Genomic DNA, 24,394 nt, shown 5'->3' on the forward strand with positions numbered 1-24,394 from the left:
AACAAGATTCGGGAAGGAAGGTTTGATAATATAATATTGGACAAAAATAAAAATAAGTTGTATAAATTGTAAGAGTTTGGGTAAGAGAAAATGTTTTAAAATATATTTTCATTGCAAAAGTATATAAATTAGAATAAAATAGATATAAGATTTTTGTATATAATAAAGAGTGTAATATCTATTTATTCAGTGTAAAAAATTATACACATTCATCACGTCATTCATTATTCATATGTATTACTTATTTGAATAGTCAATAAATATTATAAATAAATAACAGATGTTGCATGCAATGATAATGTATAAAGAGAAAAAGATGTCACAAATATATACTATCAATGTAAAAGCTTTATACACTTTCAATCTATCATATATCATTCATTTCTAATTATCATTAACTCTTAAAAAAAGTAATACAAATGAATAATGAATGATTTATTACTTCTGTACCAATCTTTGTACTGACATTGCATAGATATTACACTCATAAATAAATCTGATACATTATTTATACACACATTTTTTCTCTATATTAAATAATAATATAGCATTATTGGGTCCGCCTATATGAGTAAGACTAAGAGTTAGATGATATAGATATTAAAAAACATAAATATTAATACAATATTAACTACAACATACAACTATACCAAACATACAATTAAACCTATCAAAATAAATTATGTTACAAATTGAATATTTATATTTATAAATTTATTGATATATATATATATATATATATATATATATAATTTAACTGGTGTGTTATTTAATTACTAAATTACGGATTGAACAACCATACCAATATTCTGATTAGTTTAATAATTATTACCGTATTAATAACACGTTCAAAAATGTTTTCTTTAAACAAAAATGTGTGGTTTTTGTATGACTGAATATTAAAGATTAGTAATCCCAAGCCCATAAAATGCATTCAGAACGTACAACTTCTTTACTACTCTTGAGTGATTATAAAAATAAAATAAAAAGTACTACTCTTCAGTACAAAGATTAAATTGAAAAGGTTAAAAGCATTACTCCAATTAATCACTTTTCCTGCTCAGCATAGAGGTGCAAAAGCTAAGCCATTGAACTTTTACTTTTCTTTGTGAGAAGATGATTTATCTTGTGCATAAGGATATTGAGGTGGAGCAGAGCACAAACCCCAAAGAATAATTAAGTGAAGGAAGAGAAGTAGTGCTGATGAAAAGCTGTTTGAAGGATACACATTCCAGCAATACTCCACTCCCACAAATAATATCAACCTGTTCAATCATTTAGTTTTTGAGAATTTAGTAGAAAATAAAATCAATAAAAATTTAAGGCGAAGCAAAGGGTTGTGGATTATTACCGCACAAATGTTGGGTAATGTGTTATCCACAACATGTAAGGTAAGCTGAAGAAGTACCTGTACCATTAGCCAAATTATAAGAGTTAGCACTTAGCACCACAGTAATTGCTAGAATAAAAAACCATGTGTAAGTGTTGTGTTATTATGTTCATAACATATCTACCACAACTAGTTCATGAAAGCTTAGCATAACGAAGTTAAACAGTTCAAAAAATGACGGTATAGTACATAATCTAGAAGCGGAGAAGTTTCCAGAATTTGAAGCTGTAACATCATGCTCACTAAGCAACAACCTTACCATTGCACCGAAGCTCACTCTCTCTAAGAGAATTATGAGAAAATATAACCTAATTATAAGGGATATAGTAATTGGTGGTCAAGAGAAGTTGGTTCGCACACATCGGCCGCAACAAGAAAAATGAAATGGTAGTATCAATGGAAGCTGTGAAGAAAAGAGTGGCTGATAAATAAAACCAAAAGCAACCTTATATTCACCCAAAAAATCTGTAGATAGATATCAGCAGTCAACTAATGCATGGCAATGTTTGGCGAAAATACATCTATAGATAATGTCTTCAATATTAGAAACAAGAACGGATGGGTCAAAAGATGCATTTGTGCTTCGTCTTAGGGTAGTCCATCTTATTACAATCTAATATAAGATTTGTTTTTCCTTTTAACATTTTTAAAAGTTTAATTACTTGATAGGTAAAATTAAACTAAGCTACTTTTGTATCTAAATCTAGCAGTCATGTCATTAATACAAAGAGTCATTGCCAGAAAACTTACCATGAATAGAACTGATAATGCAACGACCGAGCACATACAATGCCAATGAAGTTTCCAACAAACATAGTTGTCACGACATCTGAGTCAAAGGCAATATTAGTATCCTTTATCATGAAAAGCGGAAGTAATGTTATCCTCTTAAACCTCCATGAGAGTGATTACTTACGTTCTTTAGTGAGAACCTTGATGGATGATGAACTGCTCTTGCCAAACTTCGTAGAATAGGAGGAAAACAAAAGAGCAAACCTCAGTCTCATAGAGACATATCTGGAATGCAGAAAGTTAAGAAGGCCTCCTTCATGTCTAGAGGCAACTAAAGAAGTTAATAAATATGATCCAGCTTTTAAGAACAAATAAAATATATACAATCCAACTGCATTAGTATTTCAATCCATGTACACCTATATATCCTTAATTGAAGCCTATCAGCAACTAAGTAAGTAAACATAAATGATCCAGTTGCATCAATATTTCAGTCAAATAGACAGAAAATTCTATATATACATACACTACAATTACGATAGAAACTCACAACTCAGATAAATCGCGTGGCTGATATTAAAACTTTTGTCATGTGAACATTATTTATTGCATCAAAGTAGAAGATAAACAACTGATCAAATCAATAACTTGATAAGAATAACTAAGAAAATTTTCACAACCCATTTCTGGATAAATTGAAAATCAAACTTGTATACCTACTTGCACCATCTATAATGCGCAAATGAAGCTAGCAATGTCAGGTGAGCAGCTAACAGAAAGATTGCAAATCCCTTGGATATAAATATTGGTTCAGGGATGAATTTGAAGTTAACAGACCTGATAACATACAATTGAAAAAGTATATCAGGAACAGTTAATTGCACTTTTCAAAAAGAGCATAAAATATACTTTACTGCCTGGAAAATAAGGGTATCACAAACTCAGCAGACCAACTACAAGATCCTAAACTAGGACCCCATTGATGTTTGGAACAAGGTCAAACTGTTAGCTTCTCAAAGTTAAGTCAAACAGGACAGGAATGTACATGATCATTGACTAGAAAAATCACTCTGACTCTTTCCCCATTCATCAAAATCCAGCTCTTAATTTCCAAATCCCAGCATCCAAATTCAACCCCTTCAATCCATGGCAAGCAGTTGGGTCTTTACTCTTCATTAGTGAAATTTTCACCACTACTCAGAAGATTGAAAACAAATCCATAAAAGCCGGAGTTGGTGGGTCAGGTTTCTTCAAAATATTTTCAAATTATATCGCTCTTCAGTCAACAAAGCTCAAATTATCCATTCCCTAAAATCGTCTCCAGATAAATCTCCACTGTGTGCACTATTCACAATTATCTGGTTTTCATGAAGTTTGTGGGTCAGGTCAGGTCTCTTCAAAACATTTTTCACATTATTTTGCTCTTCAATCAACAAAGCTCAAATTATCCTTTCCCTAACACTGTAACATCATCTCCTGATAAATCTCCACTGTTTGCACGGTTCACAGTTCTCTGGTTTTCATGATAATAATTACTCTTCGAGAACCTTAAGTGCAGAATTAAACCCTTTTTTAGCACCCATGTGGAGAATATTAACAAAGAGGAAATGAGACAGACACAAGAGAATGATAATATCAATGTAAGGGGGACTTCCATCCATCTAAATAGACAAACTTATGTTTTTTTTCCTGCGTTCAAACATCTGGGGAGGGATTAGGGTCAGATTTTAAACTTTATCCTTTGGTTTTTGACACCACATAACCCAAAAAGAATATTTTCATACAAATTAAGACAAAAATGCATTGAAACATTATCACATAAAGAGAACAGAAGTAGAGATAAGTGTCCATGCAGCCTGGTGTAAAACCCAAGAAAAAAAGGAAAATAACAGCTATATTTCTCAATCTAATTAATGTGAGTTATCTTTTACGAGTCTTTTCAAGTCAATGTAAACTTTAATCACTTTACCACTCATCATAAGCAGTGTCTCAAATAACCCATAAGAAGCTTAGTGCCTGAAGGTTGCAAATAATCCTTTATTTAAGACCTCAAATCTTAAGAAGCTCAGTGCTTGATGGTTGCAAATAACACTTACATAAAATAAAACTTTAGATACCCTCATTTGACCATATAAATGGCTTTCAGATTATATTTAAAGCCCCAAGTTGTCTGCAGAGTTCACATTCATCAAGCATACATCAAAATATTAACTTCAAACAAGTACCAGAAATGGACGAAGACACGGCCAAGATTGAAAGCTCTTGATATGTATGCAACTGGGTATGAAACCAGGAAAGGCAGCCCCAATAATATCTGTAGTATTTCACCATATAGGGGTTATAGAGTGACACCAAAATGGGACATTGCTCATTCTTCAGAACCAATCATTCTCGAAGCCTAACAAGACCAACTCACCTAACAATGAGGAAATAATATTTACGTCAGAAATACACTAACCATTGGGTATCAAAAGAGTTGTCCAATTTGTAAAGCATTTTGTATGAGGAATGTAACAACAGCATGCAGAATAGAGAAAAAGAATCTAACAGCAAGTAACTTTAATATAAATACATTGCATAGATATATGTGACAAAACAGAAAGGGACCTGAACCAGTGCTGCACCAGCTAATGCCAATAGCACCCCACTAATATCCATAGCCTGCATGTATTTGAAGTAAATGCTACATAAGCAATTTTGGGGCAATAGCGAACAGGCAATAAATGGAACATCTTAAACTGTAAATAATATATGTACCTTTAGCATGAGTAGAAGTAAAGGTGGAGCATAAAGAAGCACATTCATCTTTATTGAAACAGCGGCACTAACAAATAATAATGAAAAACCATATAAGCATTTTAACCTCATAAAAAACAAGTTTAGTAAGAGAATCATTACCTAAACACAATCAACCCCAGATTCCACCTTCGGTGCATGAGTAAGAGTAAAGCAGCATGAAGAAGCGTCATGGCAACACAATCATTGAAGAGACGAAGCACAAAGATAGAGTGTACTCTTTTTGAGAGAGAAAGTAAGCAAAGGGCCCACCATGGAACCTGTTCAACATTACAAGGACAGTGAGAAATAAACATTAACATCAAATCAAATCAGAAGAAAATCAATGAGGGTTGGGTTGTGGGGGTATTAGTGGGACTGGTTAGGGCAAGTTTAGCTTGGCCCAAACCTGGTCCAATATTCGGATGAGTCCATTTGCTTTGACCTGAATCCAATCTACTCAGGACCTGATCATGACATGTTGGCAGTAGAGTGACGAGATATGTTGACAATGTATAAGGTCAAATATTATACATGGCTAAGCATATAATTAAAGTTGGAAACTAAAACTAAAATATGTCTTATAATATATATTTCAAAACAAATAATATCAATATAAAAGAGGGTTTAAAAGATGTCTTATAGTATATATTTCAAAACAAATAATATCAATATAAAAGAGGGTTTAAAAGAATGTATGTAAACAGGCCAAGTTGACACATAACAGATCCCAACCCAAAAAACACCAAGGTCTAGTTTCTAGGACTAGTACCCATCGCAATTAACTTCGGAATGGGATGGATCAGTAGGATAGGACAGATATTGAACATCAGCACTTCATTGTATTGAATAAAATAAAATGAGTGATGAAACAAGCCAAAAAGAGACATCACTACATCACTAAACTGTTAAAGACAAAATCAAAGAACAAGAGCATTATGGAGAATGGTTACCAAATCAGTCTTGACATAGATGAAGAGAATGATTGCCAGATTAATGATATACAATATTCCGAACAAAATCTGCAGTTAGTAAAGATGAAACATGTAATAAGTGCCTCCATGCATTCATTAGCCATTCAAACAAAAAAGTACTCAAGCATCATTCTAACAACTTCTCATAATATATGATAGTTTAATGGACAGAGTACATAACTACAAATGATAATTTTATGCAAATACGCATACATTGCTCCAGAATTTTAAATTGTGGTTGCATTCGTGGTAGCAGTTAAGTTTATCATAATGGCAGGAAAGTTCGGCCACAATTGGTCGTAATGCCATTGTGGAGGCTCCAAAACCGCAATATTGCAGCCATGCAATTGTGGAGTACAATTTAAAACACTGTTTTGCTCATAATTTTATTGGGAATAGTTCAATGCAAGTATGTATACTTTCCTCATAAACTACCAGGTGTCATGAGAACTTATCAAAATCAATTAATCAAAATGCATTTCCGGTTCGTAATTTGGCTTAATTTACGTTCTTCTTCGTGTTTTCATTATGCCATAAATAAATGAAATGAATTACCTGAGCTGGATACACTTGTCCAGCAGTGAAGAACTGGAATGCAGAATAAACGTATAGAAAACCAGCAGGGTAAACAAGAGGTCCAGTATCACCCTCGAGTTTTCGATAATCTCTTTCCCCTTTGAGAAATCCACTAACCTGTGACATATAAGCGTCCCAATCTATTTTTGTATCTGATCAAATCAAATTATGAAACAAAGACGTCATAATAAATCACAGAGGATTATTCATTATTATTTACTAAAGTTGAAATGAAAGAGATTAACTTACATGGAACAAAAGTGATTATGAGAAAGACGAGAATTGCATCGGCGAAAAGCAGAGCAACAGCGAAGGGTATCTTAGGGTTTTTGAAAAAAGCTTTGGTGGATTTGATGTGAAGGTGTGAAGGTGGTGAAGATTGCGTTACCGATTCAGCAGCCATGGTTTCTACACTTTTCAATCTTCTGCCTCCTCCTCTTGCTCCTCCCATTTTCACACTCTCTCCGATCAACAACAACAACAATCTGAGTGAGTTTGATTTTGGTTTTTGGGCTCAATAGATAGATGGTCCATTTAATTTTCACACGAGTTATTCTAGCCATCAATTCTATAAACATCTAATGATTTAGAACATTAGATATTTACTCGTAACTGAAAACTAAGATGAGGAGTAAATGAATCTCTCCTCTTAGATTAATGAGTAAAATATCATTTTCTCATTTTACTTATCTTCTTCCGATTAAAAAATGAACAATGATATACCATCTTACGTTATATCACTTATAAATCAATTATTAATAAATAATTTTTTTTTTATTATTATCAAGTTTGTCTTTAAATTGATGTCTCATTATCTTTTTATGAAGAAAAAAATGGCTATTATTGTTGAAATCATCATCTTCTAATAATGTATGAGCATGAACCATAATTCTCAAAGAGAAAAAGAGTTTTTTACACTCTTACTGTATTATCTATCATTTATTTTTAATTATGTTTGATTTTAAAAAAAAGTAATCTATATCTATATATATACTATAAATAAAGGGAAAACACAAAATAACCACCCATCATGGTGTAATTTGTGTTTTCCTATTTTGCCATCAATATCTTTTATTTCTACCAAAAAAACCATATAATATTATATTCTTATTTTATCCTTATTATCTTCTTATTTTAAAAGTGTATTTAAAAAATTGAATATTAGACCAATTGAACAAATTCAACTGTAAATTTAGCGCAAAAAATTATATTTGAATTTATAAAATACAAACTATACATTACAAACGATAGGAAAACGGATTGACAGGCACGACAGTGCATGTCAACACGCTAATATAAATAAAGGATGAACGATGCACCGATGGTATATGATTCTTTACACTATTAATGCATCAATATTATACTCATTCTCAACTCTTGTCGTCACATTCTTCATAATTTTCTTCCTACTTTAATAGTTGAAACTCAAAGCCTGGATTAACTAGTAACTAACTATAAATATCAAATTACAAGTCCTTAACCCAAATTGACATTGATTTCATCATTATTTTCCAAAATTACAACTTTGAAATTTTGGACCAAAATAGTAGTGGCTCAAAACTACAATTTAATGCTTTAAGATAAAGGTTGAAGATGGAAGTGTTGAAAGATAATAAAATGGAATCGTATAAGGTGAATGGTGCCACACTCAATAAGATAGGACTATGATATACTCATATCTTATTCACCTATTATAATCCAGTTACCTTTCCAATTATTGCAAACCTTATTTTATAGATTAGAGTACTTTAATTAAGTTCAAAAAGTATTTGTCAAATAAGATTAGCAACAAACTTATCAAATTCAGAATTTGGTTATTTCTGTGAACTTTTGCTTATTTGACTTGCATCATGCACCAGTACAATCTTGTAAATGAGCACAAAGTTATTGATTACCTATAAAAATATAACACCAAATTTTTTACATCCTTTATAAATATTGCAGAAAGTTGATAAGGCACCAGCAGAGCTTAACTTATAAAATAATTTGTAAAATTTCAAATAAAATAAAGATACAGTATGTTCACATATCTGCATAAGTGTAGTATTTCTTTAATCAAAAGCAACCCAGCTTATAGTGATTAAAAATTAAACCAAAACTAACTTACATAAATGCTCCTTTGGCATTGAACTATTGAAGTTTAATGCATTGCATTGCATCGGCATGTTACTTCTAATAGGGGTGGTGACGATTTTTCTTGCCGGTCTTTTCTGGCTTCATAACCAGTGTGCTCGAAATCCACGATCGATTTATTTGAGGAGAATCATCGGACAACCAACAACATAGACGGCCATCTTCCCCACCTGTCCATCCAAAAATGCCAGAGCTACCACTAATAGGAGCAGGTGCACCATGAAATCTTGACATGGGTAAAACACTCCTAACAACGCCTGTATGGCCGCCCTCGAGAATTGCCTCTGCACCTCCAATTGTTGCCACTCCCTTGTGATTTACAGGAAAGTAGCCCAATGCACCGGCATTAGTGCCACCAATCAGCCATAGTTTTTCAGCTTCTTTAGAATAGTGGCAATCAACAAAATAGTCAACCTGCCAAAAACAATGTCAATATCAACACTATATCTAAGCCTAAAGCAAACTCTAAGATAGAACAACAACAACAACCAAGCCATTATCCCACTAGGTGGGATCGGCTATATGGATTGAACGACGCAATGGTACTCTATCATAAATCGTGTTAGGCGATCTCTAAGATAAACTAGTTAAAATAAGCAATACTAACAATTTGAATTTGTCCAATATTTTTTGGGCGGGTGCCTATAGTAAAATAAGATGAGGTCTATTTTTGTGAGGATAGAATATTAACAAATATCAAATATCAAATATCGCTAATGTAATAAACACATTCCATCAAATAGGGAGGAACTTACTTGATCCAAATTCCAACTTTCAGAAGCTAAACCACGAGCATCCGAGAAGTTTACTTCATTTCTACCATTTTTCCAGTCCCAGATACTGTAAGACAACAAAGTAGAATGAAATGTAAGAAGCAAATGATGCAAAAGATAAGGATTAGTATACAATTGCATATCCAAAGCCCATATTATTAGCATCAGAATATAACGATGTTTTGACGGAAGTTCTGCAACAAACAGTAAGAATATGTATTGTAACTGTAATTAAAATGAATGCAGGACAAAGCATACCATCACGATATGCATCACTGAAGACAGGAAAATGAGTAAACTATGCTATGTTAAGAAAAACTAATGAAGAAAAGCAGTACCCTAAGGTTTCAATATGTGTTAGACACCAGAGCCTTTGATAGTTATCTCCAAAAATCCCCACTTTTGCAATTGAAGTCCCCACATTAATCACCTGCAAAATTGTGTAAGCCGAAAACTAATTAATTCCATGAGAACGTCACCGGAGTCCAATTTCCAAAAATACAAGACACAAAGAAACCTTCTATTTCTCAAAACATGAAGCTAGAGCTCTACTACACGTGTACGCAAACTAAAAATTAACAAAAAGAAATCATAAAAAGGAAATTTAAAATCAATCTGTGAAGCTTCTTTCATACATAATTTTATTAGGAAAGGAGAAAGTACAGCTAAAGGAATGATAAGAAATCCTCCAAAAAAAGTAGAATACATCTTGTGAAGAAAAAACACTAAAAAAGTCAGCAAAGCTTCTACATCTGAGTCGAAAAAGGTATCTCCCTTTTAGTTGATCAAATAATCAACTAATGGTAATTCACGATGGTAGCAAGAATAATCAACTAACGGAAATTGAATCAGAATCCAAGGCTTACTGATTCCAGATGATCTTCATCATTGATATCTCCGGTGGTATCAAATGTGCATATCAACCCATCTACTGAAGCAGAAATAAGCTTGCCTTGTTCTTCATGGACAAAATGAACCTAGCAGCAAAACACGATTTCATTTTAATTACACCATCGTATTCATCTTATGCACATAACAGGTTACAAGCAGATGAGGTAACCCCCAATAGAAATATAAATGCATTAGCTATGAGGCGCAACTAGGGGGGGGCGGGGGCGGGTAAGTTGTCAAGAAACAGCTAGAAAATAACAAATCTTCCTTAGTAATCCTACATCAATAGTAACTTTGACTTTATTGATCAAATAATGTCTATATCCATGCTAACTTAAGGAAAATTGTCACAGCATAAAGTGCAAAATCCCAGCCACGTGAGGAGTCTTGTACAATGTTTCGTAAATCTAAAAGGAAAATCATATGTTCTTCTCTTCAACTCTAATAATATCCCTCCGGCTTTTCTTATGACATATCCCTACAGTTTAAATAAGATATTTGATTAATTGTTCCATTTCTCATCTCAATTTTCTGGGAGGGGATTACCAGACCAAATGTCATTTTCCCTGAAGGCTATCATTTTCGATTAACTCCATTAAATAAATAAAAACTTCGGATTAAAATCTAAATTGTTGCCACATGTAATTCAAGGAATCTGTGCAGCACAAACCTGAGTAACATCATCCACATGAGATTCTTCAAGGCATGCAATTTGCTTCCTATTTCTCCAATCCCAAAAGAGTATCTGCGCAAATTTATACAGAAGAATATAGCTCACAGTCTCACATGCCAGTTATCTTGTATATCATTTCATACAGTTTCATTGTGGTAATCGCAACCAAAAGCAAACCTGTGATTTACACCCGGCAGCAACTAAATTTCCACCAGGCCCTCCGAAAGAGAAGCTGAAAACCTCTTGAGAAGGACCGGCAATAATGGAAGAAACCTGCAGTTAGAGGTTCAAATTCAATTCAACAATCCACCAGAAAGTTAATCTCATTTATGAATAATAGTAACAACAGCCAAGATTCTTCTCGCTGGGTGGGGTCGGCAATATGCATCAAACGATGTCATAATATCCTATCCTATTGTAAATCATATCGATAGACAAAAAAGTTAACCATTAGAAATGAGTGGTACATGGAGGGATACAAACTTTGGGACAATAGATGTGGCTCCTAGTTGGGAGCTCATCTTTTGTCCCAAGATGTGTACCACTCCATATACCATTTCATTCTCATTAGTCGGACAATATAAAATTAATATATATTTAATACATGTTTTATTTTTTTAACCAATAAGAAACGAGTGGTACATGGAGTGGTACAAACTTTGGAAAAGCATATGTGGCTCCCTCTTGGTCTTCCCATACTTCTAACAATTGGACTACTAATCTACTCTTCTTAATGGGGCATCTATACGCTTTTAGCCTTTTACACACATGCCAAAACAACATAAGTCGAGATTCTACCATATTTTCTATTATAGGTGTTACCTCACTGTTCTTCATAATGCATTCATTCTTCATCCTTTCTTGTCTAGTGTCTCCTCGTCCCCCACAAAATCTCATGTCGGCAATTGACAATACTTAAAAATTTAGACAAAAAACACAACAAAACAAACCTACCTGCTGAAATGTTCTTGTGTCCCAAGCTCTAATAGTTCCATCTGAAGAACAAGAGCTTAAAACATGAGCATTGGAAGCATCTGAAAACAGAATCTGGTTAATAGTTGCATGATGACCCTTGCATTCTCCATAATATTGACCCCTCTCTGGTGAATACAGTTTAACTGTATTCGTTGAAAGTGACACTGCCATTGAACTCCAATCATCCCTTCCATTTACCACAAATAACAAAAAATAATCAGAACCCATGTTTTGAATTTCGATTATATATATAAAAAACGAAACTTTCACACTTTTTAATCGAATTTGAGGAGCTATAACGGGAAGGAAAAAAAAACGTACTTTGAGATGATTTGGAAAACATAGTCGTCGCCGAAGTTGGTTTGAATAGAGTTTTTAAGACCAAAGCGTTTAAGGTTGTTGGGTGAAGGTTGTTCCTCAACATCCATGTCCATTGATATTAATATTGATGTTGGTGTTGAAGAAGATGAAAGGGAAGAAGAGTATTACCAATCGAAACTATCTAGGGTTTTAGGGTTTTAATCGGCTGTGATTAAGTGCAGTGAAGTCACTTTCTAATACTCAATCAACACCGTTTATCAACTGATCAGGATATCGGGTCAATGGATCATTGACTAGAAAATTGGGTCACGATAGGCGGTTGAAGCAACTTGCATATTAAAAAAAAAAGATTAAATGATTGAATTGTCTAAAACAATTTACCTAATCAACTCAGTCATTCATTTTATGCTTAAACTGGTAAAATCGAACTGATTCATATTGTTTTCGGTGCAAGATCAATCATATATACGTGTCAGGTCAAATACCTAATTCCCAATTAGATCAGCCAATCCGAGCAAAGTTTGTTAACAATAGTTTTTAAGGTAACTAGAAGATTAAGTACATACAAAATAAATTTGAATATGGATACTACATCCATACTTGCATGCCCTGATTAATATTGCATAAATATTAAATGTTGAAAAAAAATATAGTAAAAGTGAGTGTAAGAATTTTAATAAGTACCAAGCATTAAGGTAATATCGGAACATTATCGGAAAATAATTGCCAAGATCATTGATATAATCTCAGGTACCCGAGCACCTATTAACATAGTTGTCTAACAATCATTACACATAATATTATCTTAGATTACCTTCACTTAATATAAAGAAGCTGGTGGAGTCTATTATGATATCACGCTACATTTTGAATTAGGTATTAAGAGAGGAGTAAGATGAATTAAATCATTTAGGTAAATTATATAATTGTATACAAGTATTCTAAAAACCGGTTTGTGTTAGTTAATTCAACTAATAAACCGGTCTCAATATTACTATATGTCAGAACCAGTCATAATCAATCATAAAGCACATTTTCAATTGAATTATACCAATCTTACTGGTCAATTTTTATTTAAAATTAAGTTTTTAATACAAATAAAAAAAAAACATTTTTTATTGATTTTAATATTAATATTATATATATATATATCTAACTGATACGCGCGGTTTAATTTAATTAGTGAACCACTTAATAATATTCCACAATCCTCACCTGTTTATATTTGGTTGAACTGCGATACCTTTTTCACATTACTTTGATAAATTGATGCTCAATCCAAGGAACAATGACGGTATTTCCAGCTTAATTGAGTAATGAACAATCCCCATTCACAAGAACCTTCTCAGCCACCAACTTTTCCATATGCTTCCGAAAACAACCATTCATAATTTATAAAGGGGATTAACTCACCTTGCTCAACATTCCTTAACTTTGTGATATCAAAGGAATACCAAATTAAAATCCCCTTCGCATAAATGGTAAATAAATCTGAATATTTTCAAAATGTAAGTTTATATAACATTTTTCAAAAATTTATTAAGCTCACTACTAGTATCATATACATGATATATCGCAGTTGCACACTACTGAATCAAGCATCCAATCAAACATATGGAAATGATACTACAGTATAAATAACTCCAGATACCGCCATTCATTCCTGAAATGAAAATCTCAATTATACAATATCCTGATTCAACTAGAAGAACCTTTTGCTGGTAAATAAATCCGGGCTATTGTTTAGCTAGCACTGATAGAAACACAAACATCACCACTTAAACAATTACCAGTCCAGTCCACGGTACAGAGAACGAAAATCGACATACTTTGTAAGCATATTCAAGAGTAGAATCTTGAACTGCAAGGTTATTATGTGGAGCTTGGAGCAGCTTCTTGCTTAGCTGTTGATGCCTCACCAGTACTCTTGCCTGCATCTTGTTCTCCAGGCTTTGACACTTCTTCCCCTGTTGCAATTGGTAAATAAAGTTTTGTTAGCCGAGTAAACGAACCCTTTGAGTATGACATAAAAACCCAGAAAATTATACCACATAACATCTGGATATTATGAACATGTTATGTGTAGTTCTACATACTATACGTAATTTTCATTTGCATGTTTGTTAATCGAAACAAACTATAAACACAGATGAGCCAAAGGAAACAGTATTCAAATAGCAATATCAAGCAATGGTAAAAGAGAGCATGGGGAATGAAGGGTGGCTCATTGATTCTAAGACTTGACAGTTGAAGTTAAATCCTATTTTCTTTACTCCCTTTCTGGTAATTGCAATAATCTTGAAGCAACAGGCACTACACTAAAATCATCATCTTGAGTTGACAGTTGAAGTTCATGCCAGATGATCCCAGCTATGTATTGAGTTAATTCATCATCTTTGATTGTTAGTCATAATACTTCAGAAGTGCTATCCATCTGGTCTTTACTCATTGGAAGAACCACTAACTCCAACATTCCCCGACAAAAAATAAACTTGCTACATAACTGGACATTTAAATGTTAGTACACTGATGACAGACAACTTTGACGCTCCAACTTAGTTCTTGCATGCTGCCCTGTCACCAGTCACTACAACCATGAACATGCCCAGTAAAACCCATCTAATTGACTGAAAAAATACCTGGTGCCACCGTAAATAATTTAATATATCCTATTCTTACGGCCACAGTGCAAGATTTCCAAAAACCAGCCCACATAGACATACAGTCACATTGCCATAACTTAATTGCATTCCTAATTCATATAATCATCTATGCTTTAATAGAGTCAAGTAGCCTGCAGAAAAATAAATGCCAAAAGAAAAGTGTGCATCATAGTTACCTTCGTCATCACTACCATCAAGATCATCACCGATTTCATCATCACCCAACCCACCAAATTTCTGCAGTAAGTACAAATAATTAGGACAGATAACATTGGTAAGAGAGTGATAAGAAAATCAACCAAACAGATCACACACCGAGAAATCCATCCCTCCCATTGCATCACCACCCATTCCAGCAAGTTTCTGATGCATACAAATAATAATTAGGACAAATAACAATGTAAGAGACAAACAGAGAATCAACTAAACATATTACATACGGAGAAATCCATTCCTCCAAGTCCCCCCATTCCTCCAAGTCCCCCCATTCCTCCAAGTCCACCCATTCCTCCAAGTCCACCCATTGCATCATCACCCATCCCACCGAATTTCTGTAGAATAAAAGCATAATAAGGACAAATGGTATAGGAGAAGAGATTGAAACTGAAAATTAAATAAACATGTTGCATACCGAGAAATCCATGCCTCCAGTATCCGGTTCAGCTAATCAACAAAAAATAAGGCAATTCCATCAGAGTTCATAGACATAAAATAATATTGCTGTCCATAACAATGAAATGTTCAGCAGAGTCACATATGTACATACCAACTTCATCCTCGTCCTCATCAACCCATTTATCCCAATCCACTTTCACATAATGTGGAGCTTTGCCTTCTGCACGTAGTAACCTTGTCCACCATTCACTCTCTACCTTCTGCAGTACACAGAATATGCTCCTCACTCCTACATTAATCTTGCTCTCCTGGAATAAAAGAGAATAGTGAAACAACTACGTTAAAAATGTATCAAAGTAAACCATTCCTTTGAAAGCAAAGCATATCATCAAATTATTGGAAAATAAAAAACCATTTTTAAAAATTCAATGCAATCCATAATTGGGAAGGTCTGCCTCACCTCTACATTAACCTTGTCAAAGAGCTCCAGTTTAAGCTCATACTGGTTGTCCCCAGCACCAGCATTGGCAGAAAAGGTAAAAACACCATCAGGAGTAAGATCCACTTTTGCATCTTTGGAATCTGCCAATTGCACCGTGATATAGACCTTCTCAACCCTCTGAGCCCACTTAACCTCTGGATGACGACTGCATCAAAAATTGAAATATTAAAATGGCAATCTAATAGGAATGAAGGAAGAGAAATGCATGCAAGGCAATGAAGATAAAAGTTCTTAAACAGTTAAACTTATCCTAACATTGCAAAATATTATATAATCACACACCACAACCCACTTTCATGACTTTTGCAGTCAAATGCAATACATCCACCATACCACAGGAAAAAAGCCAACAAAAGAACAGGAAATGTTTTTAAAGGATAATATTAGGTACAAATTAAACCCTACAAAGCACATATACAACACTACACCAATACGTTGTCAGACAAATTTTAAGAATTCCATAGCTCCATAATATATAAGTCAACTTAGCATGAAATTTGTAAATCTTAAATTTAAAGAGACGAACGTAAATTAAAAGTTAGCACGACTCATTATATAAATTTAACAAAACACAAATTTTCATTTAATTAATATAATTACATCTATATAGTACTATCACTTTTATTTTAAAGTCAATCATTAACACATGAATGATGGATGATAAGTTAATAATGTAAAAAAACTCTTACAACATCAGTAGGTACATCAAATTTTCTCAAAAAAATGAAAAAGTATGCCCAATCCAGAGTGTCTGAAAGTGTATATGAATTATTCAATCCCTAGATTAATAAACAAATCACTCCCCTTTATTTTTTTAGAATATAACTAAATAAAAGAACAAATTCTAAGTGTACTAAACCTTCTATGACAGTTCAATTAACACTGACCGTAGAAATATCTTTCGACAATAAATTCACTAACACTTTTTGATCATTTTCAACAAGGCATAGCTTTCACAACATGGAAATGATAATAATCAAAAAATCAGATTTAGGTTAATGAAATCGATCATAAAGCAGAAGAAGGGTTAGTACCTCATATTTGATTGATGAAAAGTGAGAGAGAGTAAAACCCTAATTCTTTGTAACAGATGAGAGAAACAGAAACCCCGAAATGATATATAAATAAGGAAATAAATGCTACTTGGATCCTAACTTTTCTTTTTGGGCCGTTTCTATGCTATACGGCCCAACAAGGCCACAGAGTTAATATTAAGAGTAAATTACACTGACACCCCTGAGTTTTAGTGAAATTATACAAATTATCCCTCACTTTTCTACATCTACACAAACCCCTAATTTTTATACTTTTATTACACTGATTACCCCTATATGAAAATTAAGTGTGATTTTTTTAAACAAAAAATGTGATAAATATAATTAAGTTGAACAAAAAAATGATATATTGTAGAGACAAATCCAAATAATATATGAGTTGATACCTCTTTATCATTTTTGGTTTGTTACGATATAATATAAAAGCGGTTTAAACAATATATCTTTAGAATTGTTGATGCATTCTGTAACAAAAAATAATAAAGATGCATTGATTTGTATATTATTTGGATTTTTCTCCATGATATATCATATTTTGTTTAACTTAATTGTATTTATCACATTTTTTATTCAAAATATTATATTTATTTCTCATGCAGGGGTGGTTAGTGTAATGAAAGTATAAAAAATTAGGGGTGTGTAGGTGTAAAAAAGTGAGAGGTGATTTATGTAATTTCACCAAAATTCAGGGGGTGTCAGTATAATTAACTCTAATATTAATTATACCTCATTTTCCTTCGAGTTTAGATCATCTCAGGTAGTTGCTCGAAAATTATGACATGTGTCATAAATTATTTTATAATAGACATAATTTTAAGTCATTTTTTCAATTAATTTTTTTTTAAATAATGATAATTTATTTTTTCCTCGTATTCAAATATTGAATTTAGTAGTGGAGATGAGCTTAACTCATTTCCTTAGTTACTTAGTGTTATGATTATGAAATAGATTCCTCTCCGACGCTCTAGTACTAGGAATGTGAAAGAGGTTATTTTTTTAAAATACTTAATTTTTAGAAAGAAAAAAAAATTAGACTATTGAAACATTATTTTTGTCATATGTTATAATTTTATATATGCACTACACTCTCTAGTAATGGAGAGTATTCTCACTTGTTTCCACCTTTCTTGTATGTTTCTTTTGCAATTCATATGGAACAACTCTAGTTTTGCATGAAAATGTTAGGTTCGAGTTTGCTATATGTCATACCTGAACCCAACTCAAATCCGACTTATATAATAAATATCAAATTATATAATTATCTTTTTTTTTATATATATATAGATGTCTATTTAAATGTTAAGATACATATTTTAGGCAAGTTTGATATGACTTATGGTGGTATTGCAGCTGCGGCTGCGTGTTGTAGCAAACTTGAGTAATTGTTGAAAATGAGCTATACCTCTTCCTTAAGTTTTAGCTTTTAAAAAAGTGAGAGATGTTTTTCACTATTAAGAGCTTTAGAAAGAGTGAGATATACCTCTTCCTTTAGTTTTTTGCTTTTGAAAGAGTGAGATATGTTTTTCCTCTTTCACTATATTAAAAAGCTATGAGTAATTGTTGTTGTGTTGCTTGACACTTTTTTAAGTACCAGTTATAATTGTAGAGTGAATTTCTCTATGGTTTGGTCAAATATAGTCTAATATGGCCATATTATTGTAATTGGTGTTAACCTCATCCCCAATTTGAAACAATATTGCATGGTATCTCAATAATGAAGTGTACCTCTTGGTCCATTTTTTAAAACCAAAGTGAGATACGTTTCCAACTTTTACTCTCTTTATTAAGATAAGATCCTTGGGTGGAAATTAAAGCATTTCCATCATTATATGTGCCTCAATAAATCTATTCTCGTAAATTTTCTTTTGCTAAAGTCTAAATTGTCTTTAAACTTCTATCTCAAGGGTAACATTTGTCTAAAAGTATTTTCTTAGTTGATTTCATCTTCTCTGTATAAATGGGTTCTCTGTTCTCAAGTTTTTTAAGAGTTTGAAGCTTTATTAACTTGAAGCATAGTTTCCTACTTGTGTTTCATGCTTAAGTACATCTAAGTAACTTAGAAGATGGTTTTGACTAGGTTAGTGTGTATTCTTTATATGCTTATTAGCTCCTATGGAACCTTTCACTATTCTGGTGTTAGAATTGGACATAGTATTTTGGTCAAGTAAAATATATTATATTAGGAATATATCTTGATTCTTGTAGATAAATATGGAGATGCATATCAGGCTGGATATTGCTTTTTAGATTCTTGACTTGAAAATTGTGATATTGTTGCTTAGATATTTCTCTTATTTTTTCAGACTTTGTTCTTTGATATAAAGCTAAACCCCATGCAGCATTCAAATGCAACTTCAGAGAAATTGTTCAGATATCTACATACATCAGCTAAAGTATCATTTCCAGATTATAATCATAATGTAAATCCACATAATCGATTATTTTTCCCAGATTATAATCTATAAAATTTAAATCTGGTCTTCATTTAGAGGAGTTAAATCCTTTTAATCCAGCATTTTGCAACTCATAAGGCAAGTACCAAATTTCACTTAGTTTAATTTGCAGCTCCAATTTAACATTTGAATTATTCCACAAAGAAAATCCGACAACGTCAATGGTACAAAAGAAGGGCACAACCGCACACATAACATGCAGGAATAAAACTGGTCCAAGCAAAATTACAAACGTTTTTTCTACCAAAATACTTATTTTGAAGCTTAAAGTGAAAATTAATCACAAGTGCTAATGATGATCAACAACAACCCCATCCTCCTGCCCTTTCTTAGCAGCAGCTCTTAGTTTGCGCTGCTCCTCCTTGTAAATCCGGTTTCTTCGTTTAAACTGCGATAAGCAATAGAATCAATGTAAGTAATTTATTTGCTAATCGAAGAATCACATATTGTCATAAAGTAACTATGGAGTGCAAAACAAGCCTTGAATCTAAAGCATTTTATGTTATATGATTTTCACAATGTTGGGGCAAAGTAAAATTGACAATTGTTTATGGCATTCTCAACTGCTTATAAGTTTTAAGGCCTGAAGTAAATACCAAGATATATTTTTGTCACATAAGTACATCTTATAGAGAAAATATAGTAAGAAGGATAGTTATACAATTTCCACCCCACATTTTGTTTCTTCACATATGGTTGACCAAATAAGATTAGACCTATAACCAGACCACAGCAACAAAAGAAGAAAAACTTTAATAACACTCTGGTCATATTCTATATATAACTAAAATACTATTGTCAATCATATACAACTACACAGATTATCTTTGTGTTGCGCGTGTAATGACAAAGAATGATTATAATCTATGTCATTTTTCATTTTTCACAAGGTTGGAATTCATGCACAAGACTAGAGCTACGGGAGTCCAACAATCAACATCACAGTTTTGAACTACATTATGAGCGGCATTATATGATATATGAACTCAATTAAACATCAAATTTCAGCAACTAATGACCATGTAATTGCAAACCACGGCATTGTACATTCTCAGAGTTGTATCTTGACTGTAAGCTATTGGAGACTTATATAAGGCCCTCGGGTAATTTTAAACCATTGAGTTCAGCCAAATGGCAACTGATATCCCATTATGGCATTGTCCATTGTTAATTGAGTATTAACCACTGTACTTGTACAGTACTGCAAAAGGATATAAGTAAATAGGGTGTGAAAGCTAGAGAATAATTTAATTCTAGAGATATAAATCAAACATTTAAAATCCAGTGTGAATTCAAAGTCACTACTTTAATGGATAACAAAATCCTGTTAAGTAGCTTATTTTTGGTTCATGGGCAGATCGGGGTTTTTGTAGATGACAACAAAGGGGAGAATGAAAGAAATCAGAGAAGTCCAAGAATGCACAAGCCCTGTGTTGTTTTCATAGTCAATTCAAAGACTGAAATGATTTGTGGATTAAAATATGTCTGTTCAGAGGAAGGACAAATGATTTGAAGAATCAATGTAAAGAAAATGTTTAAGTCTTTAAACCCACCTTTACAATCTGATACTAAAACCACTGTCAAAATACACAAATATGGAAAGAATGCAGAATACAAAATTTGAGTCAAGGGCAGAGAGGAGGCATTGAATTGAATATAGGAAGATCACAAGCCATACTTCACAATAGCAACATTTACGGAAAAGCAGACATGGGACAAATGGAGAGGGTGGAGAGAAAAAAACTTAGACATAAAGACATCATATGTATTACTATAGATTGTCATTCTTTTCACACCATCCCTCATGTTTTAACAATTCGCCTGTTCCACTCCCACCATACCACTTCCTTGGTTTTATTAAACTGCTATCAACAATATGCATTGAAAATAAAGATAACAATAAGGCTTTACCGTGTCTCTAGTGCCCAATTCTCAATTTATAGAATACACATGTGTTTACTAGGACCAAAGGCCTTTACATATGAACAACACTATAATGAAAAAAACAAAAAAATTATCAGATTATTTTTAGCTCAATTTCCTGTGCATAGCTTAGAATTTTAAATAAAGATGTTGTTGTAGTAAAATGATATTCCTCACAGATAGTACAGTTTTTACAACAACTGGTCCAATGCAATCATATACCAAATTATCACATAATAAGGTTTATCAAATTCTGGAAAGACTCTCCACTTGCCGGGGTAAGACTGCGTACGTCTACCCTCCCCGACCCCACTAAGAGGGAGTCTCGTGCACTGAGCCGCCCTAATGTTTATCAATTTTATCCTTTCGTCATGATAATATTAGATTTTCACATGAACATACCAAATTATCATCCGAAATCCACTCTCATGGTTTTCATCAGAATTTGGAGCATCACAACAAGGATGACAATAAAGATGGGTATTTTTTTATTTAAAGACCAAATTGAAACCTAAAATTAAGATAAATGATTATAAGTGTAGTTTAGCCAAATAAACGAATAAACAAAACAAGTTTCAACCCTCATCTAATTGAATTCTAGCTCTAAGCACTTCCACATTTCTCTCTTCCTTTCAACACAGTTAATCAGCAATTATAGATCCCCAAACAAATCATGGATCGGGAATAATAGAAAAATTAGGGTTTTGAAAAAAGAAGAAAGACCTCTTTGGAATGGTGAAGACATTCAAAGTAATCTTCACGGAGAAGAGAACAATCTTTGGGTTCTCTGCAACGAGACATACATTCACTGAAATCAATCCAGAAATCGTAGCAACGACCTTTGTTACCATTGATTCCCCAACCTGAAGCCATATCTCTGATTCTTTCTTCACACTTCAAACCAAAACTTCACCTTAGCTTCTGTCACACCTAAATTACCTAAACGCCACAGCTTTTTTTCTTCTTCTTTTCTATATATACGAATGTTGATAAGTGTCTATCTACTAAGAGAAAAAAAGAAATATACCGAATTAGAGTTTTTTATATTGTCACTTCATTGTCTACCATTAATTTTTAATTATATTTGAATTTTTACAAAGAATAATTCAAATGAAGGTAGATGATTCATTGATTGTGCATAACTTTTTACACTGTTAGTACATCAATATTACACTCATTTACTAAACAAAAAATATATGATTGTTGTATTATTGATCAATCATAATTCACTTAGAAATATATATTAAATGGTGAATAATGTATAAGTATGTCTAGACTGTAACATTAAAAGTGCATATACTACACTTTATTTAATAAAAATAAAAAAATTAGTCCTTATTGAAAGGAGAGAACATACGTCAAATGTTTACCAACGAGCGTTCGTTCAAGTGGTACATGCTTGATTGCCTCCAGTGCGAGGATACATGTGGGAAACCAAAAAAAATATGTCAAATGTTTAGGTAATATATATATTTAGTCAATATAATATTTATAATTTATTTATATATAAGAGTTAATAATAATTAAATATAAATGATAAATGATGGTGTAGACTCTCATCATGTTAATATATACATTTTTTGATTGAAAAAATTATATTTTTCATATTTTTGGTCTTTAACACACTTTACTAATACAATTATAATGTTATTTTATTTATTCTAGTCACATGAATCCTTATTATAAGGCAATCATATTTGAGTCTAAAACATTAAAAGTATAATGCAACTAGCTCTCTTAGGAGAAATTATATCTACATGAGAGTAAAGTGGAGCATGGATGTATGACCTAAGTGAACCATATGTATGTTGATCTTGGTTTTGCACTATACAAGATAAAAAGGGTGAAGTGATTTTATTTATTATGGTTTAGTTTTTAGTTCCTTTTAATCATGGAGGATTGTACTTCAGTGATTCAAAAAATCACATCACCCTATAGGTGTTAAAATGGGTTATCCGAACGGGTTTGGGCTAAGTCGGGTCGAGCTAAAAAGTTCATATACAATTTATGCATATTACATTATAGTCAAACTCACCCTAAGCGGGTTGGGGGTTGTGGCGGTCCGGACCGCGTAAACTAAAAAAATACTTATTTAAATTTTAACACATTTAATCTATTTAAAATATATATTATTTGATATTAATGTATAACTTTTTCAACACAATTCTTATGCCATTGCAATCAAACTTATAGATCTAATATCTTGTATTTGAGTTAAAATGTGATGTCAAGTCCACGTATATGATTTTTAACATAACTATTTTATTAAATTTCTAATTTCTATTAGACTCTCATTCTCTAACACAATATAATTTATAATTTCACTTTAATATACACACATTTGAACACTATAAAAAATAGTATATTTTGTACATTATTTATCAATACTTTCATTGTGAACTCTTATATTAATTTTGGTTGTGTGAAATAGTCTATGATAAACAATTATGTTATCTTTTAGTTTTTTAAAATATTATTTTGTCTATTATATTTTTGTTGTAAAAGCTAAATCCAATTAAATACACAATTAAGAAATGAAAATTGAAACTATATGGTTTAATATATTCTCGTTTGATTTGATACATTATTTTGTTACTGGCTTAAAATGATATTTTGAAAAATTGGAAAAATAATATAATGCTTAACTTGATAACATTATTGCAATTTATAAATATTTATGCTTAGATATTACTCTATTTTTATTCAAAGTTTATAACACAACATTTATTGTCAATTTTTTATTATAAGTTGTTGTATAAATTTTCACCTTATGCTTATTACTAAGCCAAAAGTCACAAAAAATATAATTTTTTTTAAAGGAAAACAGGTAGCTCGAACTCGTCCGAGTAAGCCCAGCACGAGCCCAGATTTAGAAAAGTACGGAATATATTTTAAAAGTACATAATATGATACCCAAGCCCTACAGATTTTCGGGCTTTAATTTGACGGCCCGACCCGCCCAAGCCCGCC

At 32.4% G+C, this 24,394-nt stretch overlaps 4 protein-coding genes across 8 annotated transcripts; all 4 read right to left on the reverse strand.

Annotated features, from left to right (window-relative positions):
• On the reverse strand, window positions 975–6,947 carry LOC109331564 (dol-P-Man:Man(5)GlcNAc(2)-PP-Dol alpha-1,3-mannosyltransferase-like). 2 transcript variants are annotated; one of them, XM_019566149.1, is made up of 12 exons: window positions 6,697–6,947; window positions 6,427–6,599; window positions 5,851–5,919; window positions 5,021–5,178; window positions 4,880–4,946; window positions 4,730–4,783; window positions 4,348–4,436; window positions 2,843–2,959; window positions 2,307–2,443; window positions 2,141–2,219; window positions 1,352–1,408; window positions 975–1,265 (listed from the first exon to the last, which is right to left on the reverse strand). In XM_019566149.1, exons 1-12 carry the CDS (start codon window positions 6,896–6,898, stop codon window positions 1,097–1,099), a joined length of 1,371 nt encoding a protein of 456 aa, XP_019421694.1. In that variant the 5' UTR covers window positions 6,899–6,947; the 3' UTR covers window positions 975–1,096. The 2 variants fall into 2 exon arrangements, with proteins under 2 accessions (XP_019421694.1, XP_019421700.1); XM_019566155.1 differs by lacking the exon at window positions 4,730–4,783.
• Window positions 8,501–12,439, reverse strand: LOC109331586 (WD repeat-containing protein 89 homolog). The gene is made up of 8 exons (XM_019566179.1): window positions 12,214–12,439; window positions 11,872–12,079; window positions 11,095–11,190; window positions 10,915–10,989; window positions 10,220–10,330; window positions 9,692–9,783; window positions 9,336–9,420; window positions 8,501–8,994 (listed from the first exon to the last, which is right to left on the reverse strand). The coding sequence occupies exons 1-8, from the start codon at window positions 12,324–12,326 to the stop codon at window positions 8,620–8,622; spliced, it is 1,155 nt and encodes a 384-aa protein (XP_019421724.1). The 5' UTR covers window positions 12,327–12,439; the 3' UTR covers window positions 8,501–8,619.
• LOC109331601 (uncharacterized protein OsI_027940-like) lies at window positions 13,846–17,149 on the reverse strand. Of its 4 annotated transcripts, none has more exons than XM_019566205.1 (8): window positions 17,028–17,149; window positions 15,952–16,138; window positions 15,643–15,799; window positions 15,508–15,539; window positions 15,317–15,427; window positions 15,192–15,239; window positions 15,053–15,113; window positions 13,846–14,180 (listed from the first exon to the last, which is right to left on the reverse strand). In XM_019566205.1, the coding sequence occupies exons 1-8, from the start codon at window positions 17,030–17,032 to the stop codon at window positions 14,086–14,088; spliced, it is 696 nt and encodes a 231-aa protein (XP_019421750.1). In that variant the 5' UTR covers window positions 17,033–17,149; the 3' UTR covers window positions 13,846–14,085. The 4 variants fall into 4 exon arrangements, with proteins under 4 accessions (XP_019421750.1, XP_019421758.1, XP_019421767.1 ...); XM_019566213.1 differs by having other exon boundaries at window positions 13,846–14,176; window positions 15,052–15,113; XM_019566222.1 differs by lacking the exon at window positions 15,192–15,239.
• Window positions 19,598–22,364, reverse strand: LOC109331636 (NADH dehydrogenase [ubiquinone] iron-sulfur protein 5-B-like). Its single transcript, XM_019566267.1, has 2 exons — window positions 22,148–22,364; window positions 19,598–19,889 (listed from the first exon to the last, which is right to left on the reverse strand). The coding sequence occupies exons 1-2, from the start codon at window positions 22,295–22,297 to the stop codon at window positions 19,791–19,793; spliced, it is 249 nt and encodes an 82-aa protein (XP_019421812.1). The 5' UTR covers window positions 22,298–22,364; the 3' UTR covers window positions 19,598–19,790.

Source organism: Lupinus angustifolius, chromosome LG02 (genome assembly GCF_001865875.1).
Source record: "Lupinus angustifolius cultivar Tanjil chromosome LG02, LupAngTanjil_v1.0, whole genome shotgun sequence".
In the NCBI taxonomy this organism is placed as follows: Eukaryota; Viridiplantae; Streptophyta; class Magnoliopsida; order Fabales; family Fabaceae; genus Lupinus; species Lupinus angustifolius.